We start from the raw sequence: 23,210 nt of genomic DNA on the forward strand, positions 1-23,210 counted from the left end.
GTCCTTTCGCGCACAAAGAAGCAAAAAGGTCAGAGGTGCTTCCTTTCTTGCTAGAGGCAGGGGTAGATGGAAAAAGCTGCACCTTACAGCTAGTTCCCAGGAACAGAAGTCCTCCCCGGCTTCCACTAAATCCACCGCATGACGCTGGGGCTCCACGGGTGGAGCCAGGAGCGGTGGGGGCGCGTCTCCGACATTTCAGCCACCAGTGGGTTCGCTCACAGGTGGATCCCTGGGCTATACAGATTGTGTCTCAGGGATACAAGCTGGAATTTGAGGTGATGCCCCCTCAACGTTACCTAAAATCGGCCCTGCCAGCTTCCCCCATAGAAAGGGAAGTAGTGGTAGCGGCAATTCACAAGCTATTTCTCCAGCAGGTGGTGTTAAAGGTTCTCCTTCTTCAACAGGGAAAGGGATACTATTCCACAATGTTTGTGGTACCGAAACCGGACGGTTCGGTCAGACCTATATTAAATTTAAAGTCCCTGAACATTTATCTGAAAAGATTCAAGTTCAAAATGGAATCGCTCAGAGCGGTCATTGCAAGCCTGGAAGAGGGGGATTTTATGGTGTCTCTGGACATCAAGGATGCTTACTTGCATGTCCCCATTTATCCGCCTCATCAGGAGTACCTCAGATTTGTGGTAAAGGACTGTCATTACCAATTCCAGACGTTGCCGTTTGGGCTCTCCACGGCACCGAGAATATTTACCAAGGTAATGGCAGAAATGATGGTGGTCCTGAGAAAGCAAGGAGTCACAGTTATCCCATACTTGGACGATCTCCTCATAAAGGCGAGGTCAAGGGAGCAGTTGCAGATCAGCGTAGCGCACTCTCAGGAAGTGTTGCAACAGCATGGCTGGATTCTCAATATCCCAAAGTCGCAGCTGATTCCTACGACGCGTCTGCCCTTTCTGGGCATGATTCTGGACACAGACCAGAAGAAGGTGTTTCTCCCGACGGAGAAGGCTCAAGAGCTTGTGACTCTAGTCAGAGACCTCTTAAAACCGAAACAGGTGTCGATGCATCACTGCACGCGAGTCCTGGGAAAGATGGTGGCATCGTACGAAGCCATTCCCTTCGGCAGGTTCCATGCGAGGATCTTTCAATGGGATCTGTTGGACAAATGGTCCGGATCGCATCTTCAGATGCATAGGCTGATCACCCTGTCCCCCAGGGCCAGGGTGTCTCTTCTGTGGTGGCTACAGAGTACTCACCTTCTCGAGGGCCGCAGGTTCGGCATACAGGACTGGGTCCTGGTGACCACGGATGCGAGCCTCCGAGGGTGGGGGGCAGTCACTCAGGGAAGAAACTTCCAAGGGTTGTGGTCAAGTCAGGAGGCTTGTCTGCACATAAATATCCTGGAACTAAGGGCCATATTCAACGCCCTGAGTCAAGCGGAGCCCCTGCTTCGCAACCAACCGGTGCTGATTCAGTCAGACAACATCACCGCAGTGGCTCATGTAAACCGCCAGGGCGGCACAAGAAGCAGAGTCGCGATGGCGGAAGCCACCAGGATTCTTCGGTGGGCGGAGAATCACGTGCAAGCACTGTCAGCAGTGTTCATTCCGGGGGTGGACAACTGGGAAGCAGACTTCCTCAGCAGGCACGACCTTCACCCGGGAGAGTGGGGACTTCATCACGAAGTCTTCATTCAGATTACAAATCGATGGGAACTGCCACAGGTAGACATGATGGCGTCCCGTCTCAACAAAAAAGCTACAACGGTATTGCGCCAGGTCAAGAGACCCTCAGGCGATAGCTGTGGACACCCTGGTAACACCGTGGGTGTTCCAGTCGGCCTATGTGTTTCCTCCTCTTCCTCTCATACCCAAGGTGCTGAGAATCGTAAGAAGAAGAGGAGTGAGAACACTACTCATTGTTCCGGATTGGCCAAGAAGGTCTTGGTACCCGGAACTGCAAGAAATGCTCACAGAGGTCCCATGGCCTCTGCCTCTCAAACAGGACCTGTTGCAACAGGGGCCCTGCCTGTTCCAAGACTTACCGCGGCTGCGTTTGACGGCATGGCGGTTGAACGCCGGATCCTAGCGGAAAAAGGCATTCCGGAGGAAGTTATTCCTACGCTGATAAAGGCTAGGAAGGACGTGACAGCAAAGCATTATCACCGCATATGGCGAAAATATGTTGCTTGGTGTGAGGCCAGGAAGGCCCCTACAGAGGAATTCCAACTGGGCAGATTTCTGCACTTTATACAGTCTGGAGTGACTATGGGCTTGAAGTTGGGATCCATAAAGGTCCAGATTTCGGCCCTATCCATTTTCTTTCAAAAGGAACTGGCGTCTCTTCCTGAAGTTCAGACGTTTGTTAAGGGAGTGCTGCATATTCAGCCCCCTTTTGTGCCACCAGTGGCACCTTGGGATCTCAACGTGGTGTTGGGTTTCCTGAAATCCCACTGGTTTGAACCACTTAAGACCGTGAAGCTAAAGTATCTCACGTGGAAGGTGGTCATGCTATTGGCCTTAGCTTCGGCTAGGCGTGTGTCAGAATTGGCGGCTTTGTCATGTAAAAGCCCCTATCTGGTTTTTCATATGGACAGGGCAGAATTGCGGACTCGTCCCCAATTTCTGCCAAAGGTGGTGTCATGTTTTCATTTGAACCAACCTATTGTAGTGCCTGCGGCTACTCGTGACTTGGAGGATTCCAGGTTGCTAGATGTAGTCAGGGCTTTGAAGGTTTATGTAGCCAGAACGGCTGGAGTCAGGAAAACTGACTCGCTGTTTATCCTGTATGCCCCCAACAAGTTGGGTGCTCCTGCTTCAAAGCAAACCGTTGCCCGCTGGATCTGTAACACGATTCAGCAGGCTCAATCTGCGGCTGGATTGTCGCATCCAAAATCAGTGAAAGCCCATTCCACAAGGAAGGTGGGCTCTTCTTGGGCGGCTGCCCGAGGGGTCTCGGCTTTACAGCTTTGCCGAGCTGCTACTTGGTCGGGTTCAAACACCTTTGAAAAATTCTACAAGTTTGATACCCTGGCTGAGGAGGACCTTGAGTTTGCCCATTCGGTACTGCAGAGTCATCCGCACTCTCCCGCCCGTTTGGGAGCTTTGGTATAATCCCCATGGTCCTTACGGAGTCCCCAGCATCCACTAGGACGTTAGAGAAAATAAGATTTTACTCACCGGTAAATCTATTTCTCGTAGTCCGTAGTGGATGCTGGGCGCCCGTCCCTGAGTGCGGACTTTCTGCAATACGTGTATATAGTTATTGCTTAATAATGGGTTATGTTATGTTGGCATCCATTGTTGATGCCCTGTTGTTGTTCATACTGTTGACTGGATAAGTGTATCGCAAGTTATACGGTGTGATTGGTGTGGCTGGTATGAGTCTTACCCGGGATTCCAAAATCCTTTCCTTATAATGTCTGCTCTTCTGTGCACAGTTTCCTTAACTGAGGTCTGGAGGAGGGGCATAGAGGGAGGAGCCAGTGCACACCAGATAGTACTAAATCTTTCTTTAGAGTGCCCTGTCTCCTGCGGAGCCCGTCTATTCCCCATGGTCCTTACGGAGTCCCCAGCATCCACTACGGACTACGAGAAATAGATTTACCGGTGAGTAAAATCTTATTTTTTTATTCTCATTTCCAAGTCTTTGAAGCCTTCTGTCTATTTTGCAATAAATGCTTTACACATTGGTCGTTCTCTAAAGTTAGAGCAATCACTTTCACATGTTTCCCCATGTGTGTAAGAGCTGTCAGAGTGAAATGTAACTGCTCATACATTGTTTTAAATAAAATATTAGACCACCTCTTTTTAATTAACCTGAAACCTGGGTTTTACTGAAACTAATTGTTTACGGGGTTGGCGCATTTACACATATATGATAAAATATATAATAAAACTTCAGAGGCATTAGCCACATATGTGATCAACAAGTACAGCCACTGTCCCCTAGAGAACTGATAACTTAAAAAGGTTATATGCCGTCTGTCTCCTGATATACATTACACTTACCAAACAGTGTAGGGGGCTGAAGTTCATTTTGAACCAATTATTGATGATTTATACGCTGGGGCATTTAAGGAAACGCATGTTTTTTTTTAAGCACTTAAATGCACATAATATGTTTTACATAGGGCTCAAGGATTCAATTCATTCTAGAGCGTCGGACATATCTCATAGGTTTAAATGGCCATGTACATAAGCCATTTCCATAGTCAGATTGTATCTAATAGACACAAATGGCCATGTATATAAGCCATTTCCATAGTCAGATTGTATCTAATAGACACAAATGTCTACGTATATAAGCCATTTCCATAGTCTGAATATATCTAATACACACAAATGCCCACGTATGTAAGCCATTTCCATAGCCTGATAGTACTTTTGATTTTTCTGGGTTTTTTAAGCAATAGTACTGTGAGTTGCGTATTAGTGATACAAATATTCTATTGTAGAACCTGATGCATAATTAAATGCCAATCCTTAAAACTAAATATTTTGTTCACAGACTTCTCCAAAATTAAGCACTACTTTGGCTCGGAGTACCAGTTCGGTTAGTATTTCCAGCCTGCTTCAGCTGCTTTAAGTAGATCAGACAATAGTGTCTAATAAATTTGTAGAAAATACAGTCAGTTACTTCAGTTTTTTTTTGTAGGAATTGGGGAATTTTCTTCTTGCTAATTTTATATTATATCTGTATGACCTGAGCATAAATTGGATTACTCGTAAACGTTTGACACTTTTTTGTTCCTTTTATGACATACTGTAGATATGTGCTTTCAATTTTCTTTCTGATAACTAGACCATGTCTCTTTAGTTGACCTTAGATAAGATTGTAGGCAGGTACACTAATTATTTTTCTGTAACAAGTATTGGGTACAATTGCGAGTCTTATGTTCAGAAAAGAATATGTCCACGTGTTCTAACGGAATATAGCTTTCTAGTAGGAAAGTTATTATATGATAGCTATGTTTGCTGTCTAGTAACTAAATAAATAAGAAAACAAAGCTAGATGACCTATATAAATATTTAATAAGTGCAGCATGATTTCAGTGTTATTGTTGTGTGACAATACTTGGCAGCCATATTAATCACTTGCAGAAGGCACACCTGACACAACTTCTATTCCACATGTATTTCTATTCTCAGACATCACTCTATGAAGATGGCTTTACTAACTCATACTGTTCCCGAACTGTAAGTGTGTAAGAAAGCTGGTGCAGCGATTTCTTTCCCAGAGTCCTGAAACAAGCCATCTTCAATAACTGATTTTCTCTTCTTTGCTAATGCTGTCTCCAGCCCTCTGAGTACAGCCCCTATTCTTCCAGAGGCGGCTCATCAAGAAGCAGCCCAGTGGTGAGCACTCCTTGTGCACGTGTGTGATTTATTCCAGCACAACCTCAGTAGTGATTACATGGATATACCAAGAGTTAGAATATTTGCCAATTGGTGCTCATTATTTCATATTTTTATTTCATGTTGGTTTACTGATAATAATTCTATGGAACTAGATGCTCACAATCAATATATTTTATACTAAAAGATGTAGGTGTAAATTTACTAATGCTTCTAAAAGTGAAAAGTGGTGATGTTGCCCATAGCAACCAATCAGATTCTGTCTATCATTTATCTATTGCAGGCATGTCCAAACTGCGGCCCACCAGCCATTTAGAAACTACACATCCCAGCATGCCCTGACACAGCTTTAGCATTCACTGACAGCAAAACTGTGTCAGGGCATGCTGAGATATGTAGTTTCACAACAGCTGAAGGGCCGCAGTTTGGACATGCCTGATCTATTGCATCCTAAAAAATTATAGACAGAATCTGATTAGTTGCTATGGGCAACGTCACCTCTTTTCACTTTTAGAAGCTTTAGTAAATTTACCTTGTATATTGTTTTATGGGTCATGGTTCTAACATGATTAGATACTGCAGCCATAATTCATGAGTGCCACTAATAACTAAACATTGTGTGTTGTATTTCCATTTATTGTTTACAGTTTTTAATGTCTCTGGTTTATATATCTTAGTATTTCAGTTGCAGCATGTGTCACCGGTAACATTTTGTAGGTCCTTCTGATGCAATAGATGCATCTTATTTTCCTACGCTTTTATTAAGTAGTTATGATTTGTCTACTTCATTGGCCTTTACCAGTGACGTGCGGTGCGGTGAGGCAGAGCCTTTCCTGTCATACTAATGTATACGGCAGAGTTTTGTGTGTGTGTGTGTGTGTGTGTGTGTATATATATATATATATATATATATAAATAATATGAAAAATACAAAGAATGTGTTATAAATATCTTTTTTGTACGATTCTAATATTTTTTATAGCCACTCTGGAGTAAATAGTCTGACATGTGAGGCAGTGCCTCCCCTGCCTATCTTTTCTGCACATCTCTGAGCAAAACTCACCAAATTTCAAGCACTATATAATGCTGCACCTGTGTATAATGCCCACATGAACACACTAGCTCATATATTGTGTGTAAATCTGGCTCTGGTCCTAGTTACTGCCTTCTGAGCTATTTACCTCACCGCACATCCCTAGCCTTTACATGTTCTTTTAGTAAATGTAATTAAAGTGAATAAAATATGGTTTTAATCTGATATAGAGTATTTGCAAAGTGCACGTATGCCGCTGTTCTAGAAACACATGAATTAACATTATTTATTTGCATGACCTAAGTTTAACTTCTCTTATGCTTATACAGCTGTAGCCATACTCATCTTGCTACGATACGGCATGCTACATGGCGCGTCGGGCTGTGACTGTTTACAGCCAATGATCACTCCATTCTATTAGAAATTAATGGAGCAATCGCCGGCTGCGAATAGTCGCATCCTGGCATTCCATGCAGCAAGCCGTGTTGCAGCATTCCGCATAGCAGCACAAATGAGCAATATTGGTAGAATCCAGCAGTCTCTCTTCACTGTTATACTTTAAGCCGGTGATGCCACCTTGTAAGCCCAATTGATACGCATGGATCGCATTGTGAGACCAGTCAGTTGGAGTTTGAATATCTAAATGGGTTTTGTGTACACGTGTTAATGATGTACTGGTTCTTCGTTAATAAATACATCACTAAGCTGAAACTTTTCATTTACTGGATACAGTTAGGGGGGAATTCAATTGATTTTTATTGTGGCTTTAACTAATGAGCTCCTCATGGAGCAATTCAATTGTTGTATCGATCGGGCGCAAATGCCACGTACGCCTAAATTTCTGCTCCGTTCTGAGATTGCAAACAGTCCATAGTTTGGGTGCCTTATATGGTTAAACCTGTTGGTTTTGAGAAATAATAGATTTCCAAAAGCAATTGAATTGCTCTGTTGGGCACCCATTAGCTGAATTGCTCTGTTGGGCACCCATTAGCGACAGTGGCCATGAAAAACAATTGAATTGCCCCCTTATTGTTAGCATTATGAAAAGATATATATTGGACGAATCACTACAGCAGTTCATCAATAGTTCTGCAGCCTATCAGGTTGCACCCATCCCTGGCACCACCTTACACCACAGACCGAAAGCTCCATGTCCTCTTTTCAGGAGGTACAGTACCTTGTAGCTGGTTAAGAGGTGGGAAAATGATAGTAAATCAAGAAGTTTCTATTATAGTTTTTCTTTCATGGTAGAAAAACACAACACATTTTTTTTGTTTTCTTAAGGAAAATTCATATGTTGATTTTAACTTTTTCTTTTGGTCATTATGTGCATTTGTTGTAGTGTACAGATGATGAGGGCTCCGTGTCCTCTTGTAGTGTTGGACGAGGACGAAGGGATAGTGTGGTGAGCTCATTTGCATGCATATGTTTTGGCACACTACTGTTAACTAAAATACTCTAAAGATCCAGTTGTGAAGTTTTTTTCTGCACCTCACTAGAGCTACCGCCGAGATGTTGAAACTAACATAACACACACAATTTTTGTGTAAATGCTGGAGTGCATTGTGTGTTAATAATAGACAGATTATACACTTGGTGACACTATTGGAAGTATTCAGTTAACCACTAACTTTTACGCCCAGATATGTTTAATTAGAAACCCTTTTCCTCAAGCCGAAATCCATGATTAAACGCATGTTAATCCATATTTTCCTTGATACGTGCCCAGAGTTATGGGTTAATTTGTTTGCAGCACCTGCAATAAGGACAGTTAAGGTGTGTACACACCGTGAGATAAATCTGTAAGATTTTGACTATATAGTCAAAATCTTATGAAAAGTTCGTGCATATCTCAAGGTGTTAGCTTGCGATCCCGATTCGATCCCGATGCGCGCTCCCATGGGGTCGGTATCGTAAGGCAAGATACTGTACAGGCAAGTCAATCTGGACTATCTACTGTACTATCTAGAACAGGGGTGGGCAATTATTTCAGCTGGGGGGCCGCTTAACACTTCCAGTGAATAGTCGAGGGCCACACACAAAATATCTTGTAAATCGGGTCTGAACTGCGCATGCACCGCAGTCCCTACCTCCTTTCCCCTGAACCTATATAGCAGTGCCTTCCCCCCCCCTCCCCTGAACCTATAGTCCCTACCCCCCTTCCCTGAACCTATATAGCAGTCCCTACCCCCCTCCCCTAAACCTATAGTCCCTACCCCCCTTCCCTGAACCTATATAGCAGTCCCTACCCCCCTACCCTGAACCTATAGTCCCTACCCCCCTTCCCTGAACCTATATAGCAGTCCCTTCCCCCCCCTTTCCTGAACCTATAGTCCCTACCCCCCTTCCCTGAACCTATATAGCAGTCCCTTACCCCCCTCCCCTGAACCTATAGTCCCTACCCCCCTTCCCTGAACCTATATAGCAGTCCCCACCTACCTCCCCTGAACCTATAGTCCCTACCCCCCTTCCCTGAACCTATATAGCAGTCCCTTCCCCCCCTCCCCTGAACCTATAGTCCCTACCCCCCTTCCCTAAACCTATATAGCAGTCCCTACCCCCCTACTCCCCTCCCCTGAATCTATATAACAGTCCCTACCCCCCTTTCCCCCCACCTATATAACAGGTTTTATCTCCCCTTCCCTGAACCCATATTGCAGCTTAAGTACAGATCCATTTCAGGTACTGGCTGGGCAGGGGGCGTACCTTTTTTTCACAGTGGAAGACGATCCGCTGCCTGATCCCCACTGCCCGTGCTTCACGGAGTCGCTGCTGCTGCCTGCTGCCTGGAGTCACTGTTGCTGTCCGCCCACCGCTTGCCGCACCTGCTGTGGCTACGCCCCCCTTGCAGCCCAGCGCATGACATCACAGAGGAAATCCCGGTCAACAGACCCTGTGACATGACCGGGATTTCCTCAGCGGCGCAGCGTCTGGCAGCAGTGTAGCGCAATGACAAGCGGCTCAGCCAGTCGGGCTGCTTGTCATTGCACACTGATGGGAGACAGCGGGCAGGGCAGGATCAGGCCGCATGTTGCCCACCACTGATCTAGTACAAAGTATAGTCAAAACTGGCACTTAGTCAAAATCGTGTGTAGACAAAATCTCAAGCACAGATAGTCAAAATCTGTAATATCTGTGCTATCTGGGCTCTGGGGGAGTTCAAGGGAAATCGCTTAGTCAAAATCGGGCATAGCATGGATCTCACGATCCGTAACTCGAAACGTAAGGCAGATAAAGTGATTTGGTTTGGATTCAGGAATAAGAGTTACCTCAGGGGTGCAAATTTTGTTGTGATTCCTTAATAAACACCCGTGATACTTGAAATAAACTGGATAAAGAAGCTGCGATTAGTAAATAATTTAATACATTGAAAAATCTATATTTAATAAACGAATTGTCAGACAGTCGAGATATTTGTCAGAAATAGTTTTTTTTTTACATCCTTTCTTAACTAAAAAAATTTCAGAGAAATTTGAGATGGGTGGTGGACACGCCTGGTTGAACTGACATGGAATGACCCAGTTATGAAAACTATTCTGTGTTATATCCTGCTAATTTTGTTTTTGTGTGCTTCTACATTTATTGCTGTACGAATATTTGATTTGTTTTTATTTCATCAAGTCATCAGATTTTTCTGACCAGAGTGAATCAGCTGCTGATTATTTTAGCCGCTCCAACCGTAGGGGGAGTATAGTGTCTGACGATGTCAGTATACCTGATCTTAATAATGTGAGTTGTAATGCATGTTGTTGTGCTCAGGCAGTGACTGCTATTTGCTTTAGTTTTTACATTCCCTTCCCTATCTAACATGCATCAAGTTTTGTGATTACAAATATTCTCTGTGTGCCTGAAACAGTGTAACTATTTTAGAAGTGCTATAAGTTTATATAAACCTTGGTATAATACAAGTTATTGTTTGCATGTCACTTTTAAGAATACTTACATTTGGTGTTTGAATGGGTCATCGACTGTTGTATGAATGTTCTTGTAATGACAAGTCTAAAATAATAACACAGCAGATGCGTCTGTCAGTGCCGCCACCTCAATGACCGTGTGTGAGGAAAATGTATATTGGTACTGTGCATTATGTTACCATAGGTAATAATTGCCACTTATATTGGGCAAGATTTAGTCATTGAATGCACCTATAATCCGCTATATGAGTGTGAGTTATGAACTAATCAACTTTTATATTTGCTAATTTGTGTTTGCAGTAGCCACTGTATACTAGCTCTGTACCAGCGCAGATGCATAAATAGGTGAACACGAACGTGTCTGGTGACCAGGAGATTTCATGTGACTACGGTCCTAGAACTGTTAGCACAATATTAATGTAAGGTGTACAAGAAAGGCATCAGTACAGGTCTTGGTCACTATTCTTCTTCATGTGGTAGATTAATTTTCTGTCATTGTAATGTGTAAATGTTTCATAGGCTTTGTGGTATATCCCATTGTATAGTATAGAATGTGAGCAAATAACTGATTATAGATGTGTGGTTACAAACCAGTTTGGCATTACCTCTATTCAAAGTGACCTGAGAAAAGTAAAACTATTTTTGTATAGCAGATAGATTTGTTATTATTTGTAGGTGAGTCTGTCCTTGCATTTATATTTGTTAGTTTAATTCCTATTCGTAAAAATAATGTGATTTAAGGGCATATCACACTTTGAATATTTATTTGATGTTATATGGAAAGCTAGTATTGAAAATTAAGTTTTCTTCTATCAGATGGTAAATCCGCTCTAAAGATAATTCAAGGCATTTATAACAACATAACCGTGGCTATCTTTTTTGTGTGTGTATTGTTTTGTAAGGCAGACACAGTGTAGCTAAGTTTCTATAGGTTTTCTGATGTGGGTTTTTTCTGTTCCACCAGCTGGATGAGAAGATTGACAAGCAGTACACTGAGAACTTTTCCAGGGTAAGTACATTATGCTTCATAATTATTGTGGCTTTTGCAGGAATCCCATTTGTTAACCTTACAAAACAGTAGTTCAATCAAGAATGAGATTTTATTCATGTTAGCATGTTTGAACTTTAAGGGGCTTTTATTAATCTGATATTAACATACAGCTCATCACAAAATTCCAAAGCAGATCCCTTATTGTTTAGGCAATTGCTGAAAACAAATAAAAGCTATATAACTGAAGTCACAAAGCATATCCTAGTAAACACAAAAAAAGCATGCAAAATGTACTCATATAATTACTAGTCATTCAAATTGTAATACAAGAGTTGGTTATAGTAACATTACCTAATGCTCACATATATTAATAATAATCAGGCTGCTAGGAATTGTGAGTCCATGGACAAAGTATGCTGTATGTGAATCATAATGGTAGTCCAATAAAACCAATAGTTATTATTCCAATTGCAAATTTTGTGTTGTACCAGTATTAAAAGCACTATGTGTATCCTCCACGATCACACTGGCTGTAGGATGGCCATGTTGCCTAAATGTAATGTCCCACAGCTTTAACTCACCCTCTGAAGTTGGTAGCAGCATGGAGGGGAAGCTGCTAATAAGTGTTGCTCAGAATGCTGCTGGACCCCGCTGCTAAGTGCTGGCTGGATTCATTCTGCAGTCCTTTCCCGTAGAACCAGGTTGGTAGACCCGTTATACAGCCGACAACCAGCCAGCTCCCCGCGATTTAGTGTTGAGCCCAAAGTGCGGCTGCGGAAAAGGACTGTTGAATTCATCCAGCCAGCACTTAACATCAGGGTACACAACTTGGATTACACTACCTCCATGTATCTGGTGTGGATCATTAGGTCAACTCTAATACTGTCGACATGGTCATTATGTTGACATGTAAACGGTATACATTGTAAAAGGTGAACAGGTCGACACATGAAAATGTCAACATGGAAAGTGGTTGTCACAGCATTTTATTTTGTTTGTTGTCGTTTTAACTGTCAAAGCACAGGGAACCCGAATGAGTGTCCCGCGTCCCATTGCTGCGGGCACAAGATACTGTTCCCAATTGTGTTGACCATTGTCATGTTGGCTATATGAACCTGTCGACCTTTTGTTACTAGAATTATTCAGAGCGCTGCTGTCCAGATAGGAATTGACAACAATAATACTTTTAATATTTATTAAACATCACACACGGCCAGTTGTTTGTAAAAGTCACCATTATAAATAAAATAGTTCTGCGTAAGTGTCAACTCAAGAAGTTTCATAAATAGATCGATGTCAAGATCACTGATGCCTTCTTGTGCATAAAAGGATCTGACAGCCATTAGGCCTTGTGTATGTGGTATAGAAGTATAGAGACTATTTATGTCTATCGTACACAAGATAGTATCCGGTGGAATCTCATTCAATGTTGTTAGGTGAGTAAAGAAGCTGGTGGTATCCTTAATGAATCTCAGATGTTTGAGGATGTAAGGTTGAAGAATACTGTCAAGATACATGGCGATGGGTTGGTAAAGTGAATTTCGTGCTGATATAATCAGGCGCCCCCGGCGGATGAACCAGGTCCTTATGGATCTTGGGCACCGTGTATAAAATAGGGCTTACTTACAAATAACTTTTCTTCCAATAGTCCCTCCGACTTTGCATTCTGTAAGATCTCCATAACTTCCGTTTGGTATACTGGGGTGGGATCACTTTTTGATAAACATCTGTGTCCGCCAATTGGCTGCCGATCTCAGTCATATAATCCGTATATATATATTTCTCTGACGTCCTAAGTGGATGCTGGGACTCCGTAAGGACCATGGGGAATAGCGGCTCCGCAGGAGACTTGGCACAACTAAAAGAAAGCTTTAGACTACTGGTGTGCACTGGCTCCTCCCACTATGACCCTCCTCCAGACTTCAGTTAGAATCTTGTGCCCGGCTGAGCTGGATGCACACTAGGGGCTCTCCTGAGCTCCTAGAAAGAAAGTATATTTTAGGTTTTTTATTTTACAGTGAGATCTGCTGGCAACAGACTCACTGCAACGAGGGACTAAGGGGAGAAGAAGCGAACCTACCTAACTGGTGGTAGCTTGGGCTTCTTAGGCTACTGGACACCATTAGCTCCAGAGGGATCGACCACAGGACCCGACCTCGCTGTTCGGTCCCGGAGCCGCGCCGCCGGCCCCTTTACAGAGCCAGAAGCAAGAAGTGTTCCTGAAAATCGGCGGCAGAAGACTTCTGTCTTCAACAAGGTAGCGCACAGCACTGCAGCTGTGCGCCATTGCTCCTCATGCACACCTCACACTCCGGTCACTGATGGGTGCAGGGCGCTGGGGGGGGGCGCCCTGAGGGCAATATAAGACACCTTGGCTGGCAAATCTACACCATATATAGTCAGGAAGGCTATATAGGTGTAAAAATACCCCTGCCAGAATTCCAGAAAAAGCGGGAGAAGTCCGCCGGAAAAGGGGCGGGGCCATCTCCCTCAGCACACTGGCGTCATTTTTCCCTCACAGCTCCGCTGGAAGGACGCTCCCTGGCTCTCCCCTGCAGTTGTCAAGCTACATAAGGGTAAAAAAAGAGAGGGGGGGCACTAAATTTAGGCGCAGTATATATAAAATAAGCAGCTATAAGGGAAAACACTCATTTATAGTGGGATCCCTGTGTTATATAGCGCTCTGGTGTGTGCTGGCATACTCTCTCTCTGTCTCCCCAAAGGGCTTTGTGGGGTCCTGTCCTCTGTCAGAGCATTCCCTGTGTGTATGCGGTGTGTCGGTACGGCTGTGTCGACATGTTTGATGAGGAGGCTTATGTGGAGGCGGAGCAGATGCCGATAAATGTGATGTCACCCCCTGCGGGGTCGACACCTGAGTGGATGGTGCTGTGGAAGGAATTACGCGACAGTGTCGACTCCTTGCATAAAAGGTTTGACGACATACCAAATGTGGGACAGCCGGCTTCTCAGCCTGTGCCTGCCCAGGCGTCTCAAAAGCCATCAGGGGCTCTAAAACGCCCGCTACCTCAGATGGCAGACACAGATGTCGACACGGATACTGACTCCAGTGTCGACGACGATGAGACTAATGTAACTTCCAGTAGGGCCACACGTTACATGATTGAGGCAATGAAAAATGTGTTGCACATTTCTGATGTTACTCCCGGTACCACAAAAAAGGGTATTATGTTTGGAGAGAAAAAACTACCAGTAGCTTTTCCTCCATCTGAGGAGTTAAATGAAGTGTGTGAAGAAGCATGGGCTTCACCTGATAAGAAGCTGGTAATTTCTAAGAGGTTACTAATGGCGTACCTTTTCCCGCCAGAGGATAGGGCACGTTGGGAAATATCCCCTAGGGTGGATAAAGCGCTGACACGCTTGTCAAAGAAGGTGGCACTACCGTCTCCGGATACGGCCGCCCTGAAGGAATCTGCTGATAGAAAGCAGGAGGCTATCCTGAAGTCTATATATACACACACAGGTGTTATACTGAGACCAGCCATTGCTTCAGCATGGATGTGCAGTGCTGCAGCTGCGTGGTCAGATTTCCTGTCGGAAAATATTGATACCCTAGACAGGGACACTATATTGCTAACTGTAGAGCATATTAAAGACGCACTTTTATACATGAGGGATGCACAGAGGGATATTTGCCGGCTGGCATCTAAAATTAGTGCAATGTCCATTTCTGCCAGGAGAGGGTTATGGACTCGGCAGTGGACAGGAGATGCAGATTCTAAAAGGCACATGGAAGTTCTGCCTTATAAGGGTGAGGAGTTGTTCGGGGATGGTCTCTCGGACCTCGTTTCCACAGCAACAGCTGGGAAGTCAGCATTTTTACCCCATGTTCCCTCACAGCCAAAGAAAGCACCGTATTATCAGGTACAGTCCTTTCGGCCCAATAGGGGCAAGCGGGAGGCAGAGGTAGAGGGAAAAAGCTGCAGCATACAGCCAGTTCCCAGGAGCAAAAGTCCTCCCCCGCTTCCTCTAAGTCCACAGCATGACGCTGGGGCTCCACAGGCGGAGCCAGGTACGGTGGGGGCCCGTCTCAAATATTTCAGCAATCAGTGGGCTCGCTCACGGGTGGATCCCTGGATCTTTCAAGTAGTATCTCAGGGGTACAAGCTGGAATTCGAGACGTCTCCCCCCCGCCGTTTCCTCAAATCTGCCTTACCAACCACTCCCTCAGGCAGGGAGGCAGTGTTACAGGCAATTCACAAGCTGTATTCACAACAGGTGATAGTAAAAGTGCCCCTACTTCAACAATGACGGGGTTACTATTCCACAATGTTTGTGGTACCGAAATCGGACGGTTCGGTGAGACCCATTTTAAATTTGAAATCCTTGAACACATATATAAAAAAATTCAAGTTCAAGATGGAATCGCTCAGGGCGGTTATTGCAAGCCTGGACGAGGGGGATTACATGGTATCACTGGACATCAAGGATGCTTACCTGCATGTCCCCATTTACCATCCTCACCAGGAGTACCTCAGATTTGTGGTACAGGATTGTCATTACCAATTCCAGACGTTGCCGTTCGGTCTATCCACGGCTCCGAGGGTCTTTACCAAGGTAATGGCCAAAATGATGATACTCCTTCGAAAGAAGGGAGTTTTAATTATCCCGTACTTGGACGATCTCCTGATAAAGGCGAGGTCCAGGGAGCAGTTGTTGGTCGGGGTAGCACTATCTCGGGAGGTGCTACAACAGCACGGCTGGATTCTAAATATTCCAAAGTCACAGCTGGTCCCTACGACACGTCTACTGTTCCTGGGAATGGTTCTGGACACAGAACAGAAAAAAGTGTTTCTCCCGGAGGAGAAGGCCAAGGAGCTGTCATCTCTAGTCAGAGGCCTCCTAAAACCAAAACAGGTGTCGGTGCATCACTGCACGCGGATCCTGGGAAAGATGGTAGCTTCCTACGAAGCAATTCCATTCGGCAGGTTCCATGCAAGAACCTTTCAGTGGGACCTGTTGGACAAGTGGTCCGGATCGCATCTTCAGATGCATCGGCTGATAACCCTGTCTCCAAGGACAAGGGTGTCTCTGCTGTGGTGGCTGCAGAGGGCTCATCTTCAAGAGGGCCGCAGATTCGGCATACAGGACTGGGTCCTGGTGACCACGGATGCCAGCCTTCGAGGCTGGGGGGCAGTCACACAGGGAAGAAACTTCCAAGGACTATGGTCAAGTCAGGAGACTTCCCTACACATAAATATTCTGGAACTGAGGGCCATTTACAATGCCCTAAGTCAGGCAAAACCCCTGCTTCAAAACCAGCCAGTACTGATCCAGTCAAACAACATCACGGCGGTCGCCCATGTAAACCGACAGGGCGGCACGAGAAGCAGGACGGCGATGGCAGAAGCCACAAGGATTCTCCGATGGGCGGAAAATCACGTGTTAGCACTGTCCGCAGTGTTCATTCCGGGAGTGGACACTGGGAAGCAGACTTCCTCAGCAGGCACGACCTCCACCCGGGAGAGTGGGGACTTCATCCAGAAGTCTTCCAACTGATTGTAAACCGTTGGGAAAGGCCACAGGTGGACATGATGGCGTCCCGCCTAAACAAAAAGCTAGAAAGATATTGCGCCAGGTCAAGAGACCCGCAGGCGATAGCTGTGGACGCTCTAGTGACACCGTGGGTGTACCGGTCGGTTTATGTGTTCCCTCCTCTTCCTCTCATACCAAAGGTACTGAGGATAATAAGGAGAAGAGGAGTAAGAACTATACTCATTGTTCCGGATTGGCCAAGAAGAGCTTGGTACCCGGAACTTCAAGAAATGATCTCAGAGGACCCATGGCCTCTGCCGCTCAGACAGGACCTGCTGCAGCAGGGGCCCTGTCTGTTCCAAGACTTACCGCGGCTGCGTTTGACGGCATGGCGGTTGAACACCGGATCCTGAAGGAAAAGGGCATTCCGGAGGAAGTCATTCCTACGCTGATTAAAGCTAGGAAAGAAGTAACCGCAAACCATTATCACCGCATATGGCGAAAATATGTTGCGTGGTGTGAGGCCAGGAAGGCTCCTACGGAAGAATTTCAGCTGGGCCGTTTCCTGCACTTTCTACAGTCAGGGGTGACTATGGGCCTAAAATTGGGTTCCATTAAGGTCCAGATTTCGGCTCTATCGATTTTCTTCCAGAGAGAACTGGCTTCACTACCTGAAGTTCAAACTTTTGTTAAGGGAGTGCTGCATATTCAGCCCCCTTTTGTGCCTCCTGTGGCACCTTGGGATCTCAACGTGGTGTTGGATTTCCTAAAGTCACATTGGTTTGAGCCACTTAAAACCGTGGAATTGAAATATCTCACGTGGAAAGTGGTCATGTTGTTGGCCTTGGCTTCGGCCAGGCGTGTATCAGAATTGGCGGCTTTGTCATGTAAAAGCCCTTATCTGATTTTCCATATGGATAGGGCAGAATTGAGGACTCGTCCCCAATTTCTCCCTAAGGTGGTATCAGCTTTTCATCTGAACCAACCTATCGTGGTGCCTGCGGCTACTAAAGACTTGCAGGCTTCCAAGTCGTTGGATGTAGTCAGGGCCCTGAAAATTTATGTTTCCAGGACAGCTGGAGTCAGAAAAACTGACTCGCTATTTATCCTGTATGCGCCCAACAGGTTGGGTGCACCTGCTTCAAAGCAGACTATTGCTCGCTGGATCTGTAGTACGATTCAGCTTGCACATTCTGCGGCTGGACTGCCGCATCCTAAATCAGTGAAAGCCCATTCCACGAGGAAGGTGGGCTCTTCTTGGGCGGCTGCCCGAGGGGTCTCGGCTCTTCAACTTTGCCGTGCAGCTACTTGGTCGGGGTCAAGCACGTTTGCAAAATTCTATAAGTTTGACACCCTGGCTGAGGAGGACCTAGAGTTTGCCCAATCGGTGCTGCAGAGTCATCCGCACTCTCCCGCCCGTTTGGGAGCTTTGGTATAATCCCCATGGTCCTTACGGAGTCCCAGCATCCACTTAGGACGTCCGAGAAAATAAGAATTTACTCACCGGTAATTCTATTTCTCGTAGTCCGTAGTGGATGCTGGGCGCCCATCCCAAGTGCGGATTGTCTGCAATACTTGTATATAGTTATTGTTTAACTAAAGGGTTATTGTTGAGCCATCTGTTGAGAGGCTCAGTTGTTTTCATGCTGTTAACTGGGTATTGTATCACGAGTTATACGGTGTGATTGGTGTGGCTGGTATGAGTCTTACCCGGGATTCAAAATCCTTCCTTATTGTGTCAGCTCTTCCGGGCACAGTATCCTAACTGAAGTCTGGAGGAGGGTCATAGTGGGAGGAGCCAGTGCACACCAGTAGTCTAAAGCTTTCTTTTAGTTGTGCCCAGTCTCCTGCGGAGCCGCTATTCCCCATGGTCCTTACGGAGTCCCAGCATCCACTACGGACTACGAGAAATAGAATTACCGGTGAGTAAATTCTTATTATAATGTTCATTTATTTTATTTTCTCATTTAAGCCATCATCTCGAAATGCAACCTCTGGGCTTCCAGGAACCTTTACGCCTCTGAGTGGGTCATCTTCTCGCAGAGGTAGTGGAGATGCAAGTAGTTTATTGGATCCAGATGCTTCACTGAGTGAATTAAGGGTAAGATAATTGAAGATAATATACCTTAGCAGGTATTGACTTCTACAACAGTGTTACTCATTTAGAAAGATCAATTTTTCTGGATTTCCTGTTAGTTGAAGGTCTCTCCATGGTCAGATAGCTAGCTGGCCATGGTGCATCTGCATATTGCTCTGCACTGTTTCTGCAGTCCTCGAGAAGGCTCACCGTCAAGATCTCCCTTTGACAATTGTAGAAGCACTAAGGGTTATCACTCGTTACAAATGATAAATGGTGCTGCAGCCAATCAGCTCCTAACTATAATGTGTTTGAATAATTACAGGAGCTGATTGGCTGGAGCATCATTTATCATTCCTAGTGAATGATAAGAATATCACTCGTTGATGAATCTGCCCCTTAGCATGGAACGTTATGGCCAACATTTAGCAGGCCAATGCATGCTTCCTTGCCCCAATATTTAGCACCTGGTTGTCAGTGGAAATGGTGATACATTGATGGCAAAGCTTATGGTTAGTGTGTAACAAAAACTGTTGTTCATACAAATTGGTTATTTTTGTTATTTACCAATTTGTCTGAATGACAGGTTTTGTCCTTTTTTCTTTGTTTTGGGAGTAAATGGTTGATTGTCATTTGCTCTCATCCATTACCAGATTTTCATTTCAATTAACCAGATCCGGCAAATAATCTCTAAGATAATTGTATAGTGTATTCCCAGATTTAGAGAAATGTTTTGCCTCACACTTTGACCATGTAACTTGCAGGATTTCTACGTTCTAGTGTCCATCTCTTGCAGTGCATGAAGATATCTTGACCTCCGTGTTTTCAGAATTACCTGGAAATGTCCCCAACTGTTTAGTTACTGTAACTCCACAGTCACATTTTTTCTAAACTATATATATATATATATATATATATATATAGTGTACACAGCACGCATAACTGCTGTGTCAATTTTTTCACAGGATTTGAATGTATTTGTATTCTGCCATTTTTGTTCTTCTTTGTTTTCACCATTTGACTTCTATAGCTACAGCTTGTTGTTACAGCTTGCTAGCATGGTTCATTGCCTATCTCCTGCAGGATATCTATGATCTTAAGGACCAGATTCAAGATGTAGAAGGGAGATACATGCAGGGACTAAAAGAACTAAAGGTATCAGGGTCCCAGTCCTTTTGCTGCCCATTCCCACGCATGCTTTCTGGACTGCCAAAATGGAGCACATTATGTTCACTTCTCCCTAACAGACTGCTTAGGGCTTAACTAACTTTTAATATAAAAAAGACACTCTGAAGCATGCAACAATTTAAACTTTTGTATTACTTTTATCTGTTTTTTTTTCTTTTTTGATTTTTTTTGTTACCTGTGACACCTTTTATGTCCGTTTAATTTCAGATTTGTTTTGTAGTTATATAGAAAGCATTTTATAGTTCAGATACCTACAATGACCAACGTGAGACACCAAGTCTGACGGAAGTAAAGCAGAAAAATGCAAGTAACTTTGCACCTTGTTATAGCCATGTTACACTGCAAATGGGGCAGATTAAAAATGTGCTGAGAGGTTTGGATATGAGATGGGAGCTTCCAAATTCAAACATAAATTCCAGTGTTAAAATAAAGCTGTCCAGCTTTTGTGGGCTGCATGCAAACCAGCCAGTATTTACTCAGCATGGAAAACAAAAAAATGTTCAGTTAGGTCCATATATATTTGGTAACAGACACAATTTTTGTCATTTTAGCTGTTTACCAAAAAAATATTTGCGTTACAGTTATATAAAGAATATGGTTTTAAAGTGCAGACTATCAGCTTTAATTTGAAGGTATTCACATGAAAATTGGAGAATAGGTTTAGGTATCACAGTTGTTTGATATGTAGGCACCTCTTTTTCAAGGGACCAAAAGTAATTGTGCAGTTGACTCAAAAGCGGTTTCATGGACTGGTATGGGCTATTCCTTTGTTATTTCTTAACCAATTAAGCAGGCAAAAGGTCTGGCGTTTATTCCAAGTGTGGCGTTTGCATTTGGTAGCTGTTGCTGTGAATCCCCAATATGCGGTCAAAGGAGCTCTCAATGCAAGTGAAACAGGCTATCCTTAGGCTGCAAAAAAAAACAAATCCATCAGACAGAGAACCTTAGGAGTGGCCAAATTAATAGTTTGGTACATTCTGAGAAAAAAAAGAACATACTGGTGAAGTCTGCAACACAAAGACCTGGTCATCCACAGAAGACAACAGTGGCGGGTGATCGCAGGATCCTTTCCATTGTATAGAAAAAACACTTCATCACATCCAGCCAAGTAAAGAACACTCTCCAGGAGTTAGGATTGTTATTGTTCAAGTCTACCATAAAGAGAAGACTTCACAAAAGCAAATACAGACGGTTCACCCACCACAAGGTGCAACCATTTATAAGTCTCAAAAATAGAAAGGCCAGATTAGACTTTGCCAAAAAAAATCTTAAAATCTTTGCTTAGTTTTGGAACAGCATTCTAATGAAACTGATATCAACCTGTACCAGAATGATGGGAAGATAAAAGTATGGAGAAGGCTTAGAATGGTTCATGAGCCGAAGTATACAGTATCACATCTTCTGTACAACACTGTGGAGGCAGTGGGATGGCATGTTCTTGCCTGACTTCTATTGGCACTGAGTCACTAATGTTTATTAATGATGTGACACAAGCAGCCAGATTAAAGGGGGGTACACACTAAAGAGAGGTGTGCTGAGCGATCTGTCACAGACCTCTCAGCAAACATCTCTCCCCCCACTCAGCACAGCGCGAGGGGGGAGGGAATGGGGGGGGGGGGGGGCGCTCACTTCACACAGCGCTGATGTGAGCGACCTGCTAGATTAAGCCTGCTCAATCTAGCACCAGCGATAGCGATGCTGGGGGGCATACACATGACAGATCCGTGCTTAAGTTCTAAGCAATCTAGTCAGGTTGCTTAGATTTTAAGCACGGATCCCCCTTAATTCTGATGTTTATAGATGTAGACTGTCTTGATTGGACAGTGCTTCGCAGTACATATGGACAATGACCCAAAATTTACTACAAAATCAGCCCAGGAGTTTTTTTAAGGTAAAGAAGTGGAATATTGTGCAATGGCGGAGTCAATCACCTGATCTCAACCCGACTCAGCATGCATTTCACTTGCTCAGGACAGTACTAAAGACAGAGGGACCCATGAACAAACAACAACTGAAGAGCAGTAAAGGTTGGCAAAGCAAAACAAAGGAGTAAACCCAGCATTTAGTGATGTTCATGGGTTCCAAATTCAGGCAGGCATTGCCTGCAAAGGATTCTTGACAAAGTATTAATAATGAACAATTTATTTATGATTGTGTTAATTTGTCCAATTATATTTGAGCCCATGAAAATAGGGCACTGTTTATTAAAATGGTTGCAATTCCTAAACGTTTCATACATTATTTTTGTTCAACCCCTTGAATTAAAGCTGAAAGTCTGCACTTCAATTGCATCTCCATTGTTTAATTTAAAATCTGTTGTGGTGGCTTACAGAGACAAACTTAGGAAAATTGTGTCGGTGGTCAAATATATATGGACCTAACTGTATTTGCCTCCCTTGCATTGCAGCTTAGTTTGTTCAGGTGCACAGTTACTTGAGGCAAAATGTAATAGCATCCTAGATTGCCAGAGGTGCGGGATGCCTGCCAATCTTAGACGTTTTTTATTTAAAGCGTAGTCATTTACAAGGCATGGTTTTACCTTGTAAATGACTGTCGCTTTACAAAAACGTCCGAAATCGGCTGGCGTCCCACACTTCCAGCAATCTCGGATGCTATTACATCATGTATTTGATCTTTTTTGCTTTACTCCCTCCTGTATAGACATTTTAATCCATTACATTGTTTGTTGTAGGAAATAAACAGATGACAAATAAGCAAAAGCAGAAATATAAAACTGACCAAGAGCTGCTCATTTTGCCTACAAAGAATGCATTAAGGATTGTGTCATAGCTAGCATGTGGGGTTTCTGGTGAGAAAAGCGCTTGCGTTTGTAACACTCAAAGGGGGGGAACCATATTCCCCAGTAATGTAAGAACAATTACTCCACTTATGCCGTTTTACACCACCAACACTAAATAGTATACACCATCGTTTTATCTTCTTACTAGATTGTAATGTTTTGTTTTTTTACAGTTTATGGAAGGTGTGAAAATGGTATAGGTGGAGAAGTGTGCACTTTACATTTTCAGCACCTCTAAAAGTATTTTAGATAAACGTTTTTTATAAACAAGTTACTCTATAACAGTGAGGGTATTCAGATGTATGCATTGACAACAAACTGCCTCTACAACATTCAGGAGAAGGCACCTCTTGGTCTGTAACATCAATAAATTTCACATGCACCGCATAGAGTTGTGCA

General features: G+C 44.0%; 1 protein-coding gene across 13 annotated transcripts in view; it reads left to right on the forward strand.

Annotated features, from left to right (window-relative positions):
- LRRFIP2 (LRR binding FLII interacting protein 2) overlaps positions 1 to 23,210 on the forward strand; it is a 276,779-nt gene that overhangs the window by 178,278 nt on the left and 75,291 nt on the right. For 6 of the 13 annotated variants that reach the window (XM_063922583.1, XM_063922586.1, XM_063922584.1 and 3 more), the window contains 8 exons: positions 4,468 to 4,512; positions 5,109 to 5,156; positions 5,259 to 5,315; positions 7,691 to 7,753; positions 9,970 to 10,077; positions 11,227 to 11,271; positions 18,719 to 18,847; positions 19,907 to 19,978. In XM_063922583.1, the coding sequence (XP_063778653.1) occupies positions 4,468 to 4,512; positions 5,109 to 5,156; positions 5,259 to 5,315; positions 7,691 to 7,753; positions 9,970 to 10,077; positions 11,227 to 11,271; positions 18,719 to 18,847; positions 19,907 to 19,978 (567 nt within the window). The remainder of the gene's footprint in view (positions 1 to 4,467; positions 4,513 to 5,108; positions 5,157 to 5,258; positions 5,316 to 7,690; positions 7,754 to 9,969; positions 10,078 to 11,226; positions 11,272 to 18,718; positions 18,848 to 19,906; positions 19,979 to 23,210) is intronic. The other 7 variants (XM_063922587.1, XM_063922591.1, XM_063922593.1 and 4 more) reach the window with 4 other exon arrangements.

The sequence above is a fragment of the Pseudophryne corroboree genome, chromosome 5 (genome assembly GCF_028390025.1).
Source record: "Pseudophryne corroboree isolate aPseCor3 chromosome 5, aPseCor3.hap2, whole genome shotgun sequence".
In the NCBI taxonomy this organism is placed as follows: Eukaryota; Metazoa; Chordata; class Amphibia; order Anura; family Myobatrachidae; genus Pseudophryne; species Pseudophryne corroboree.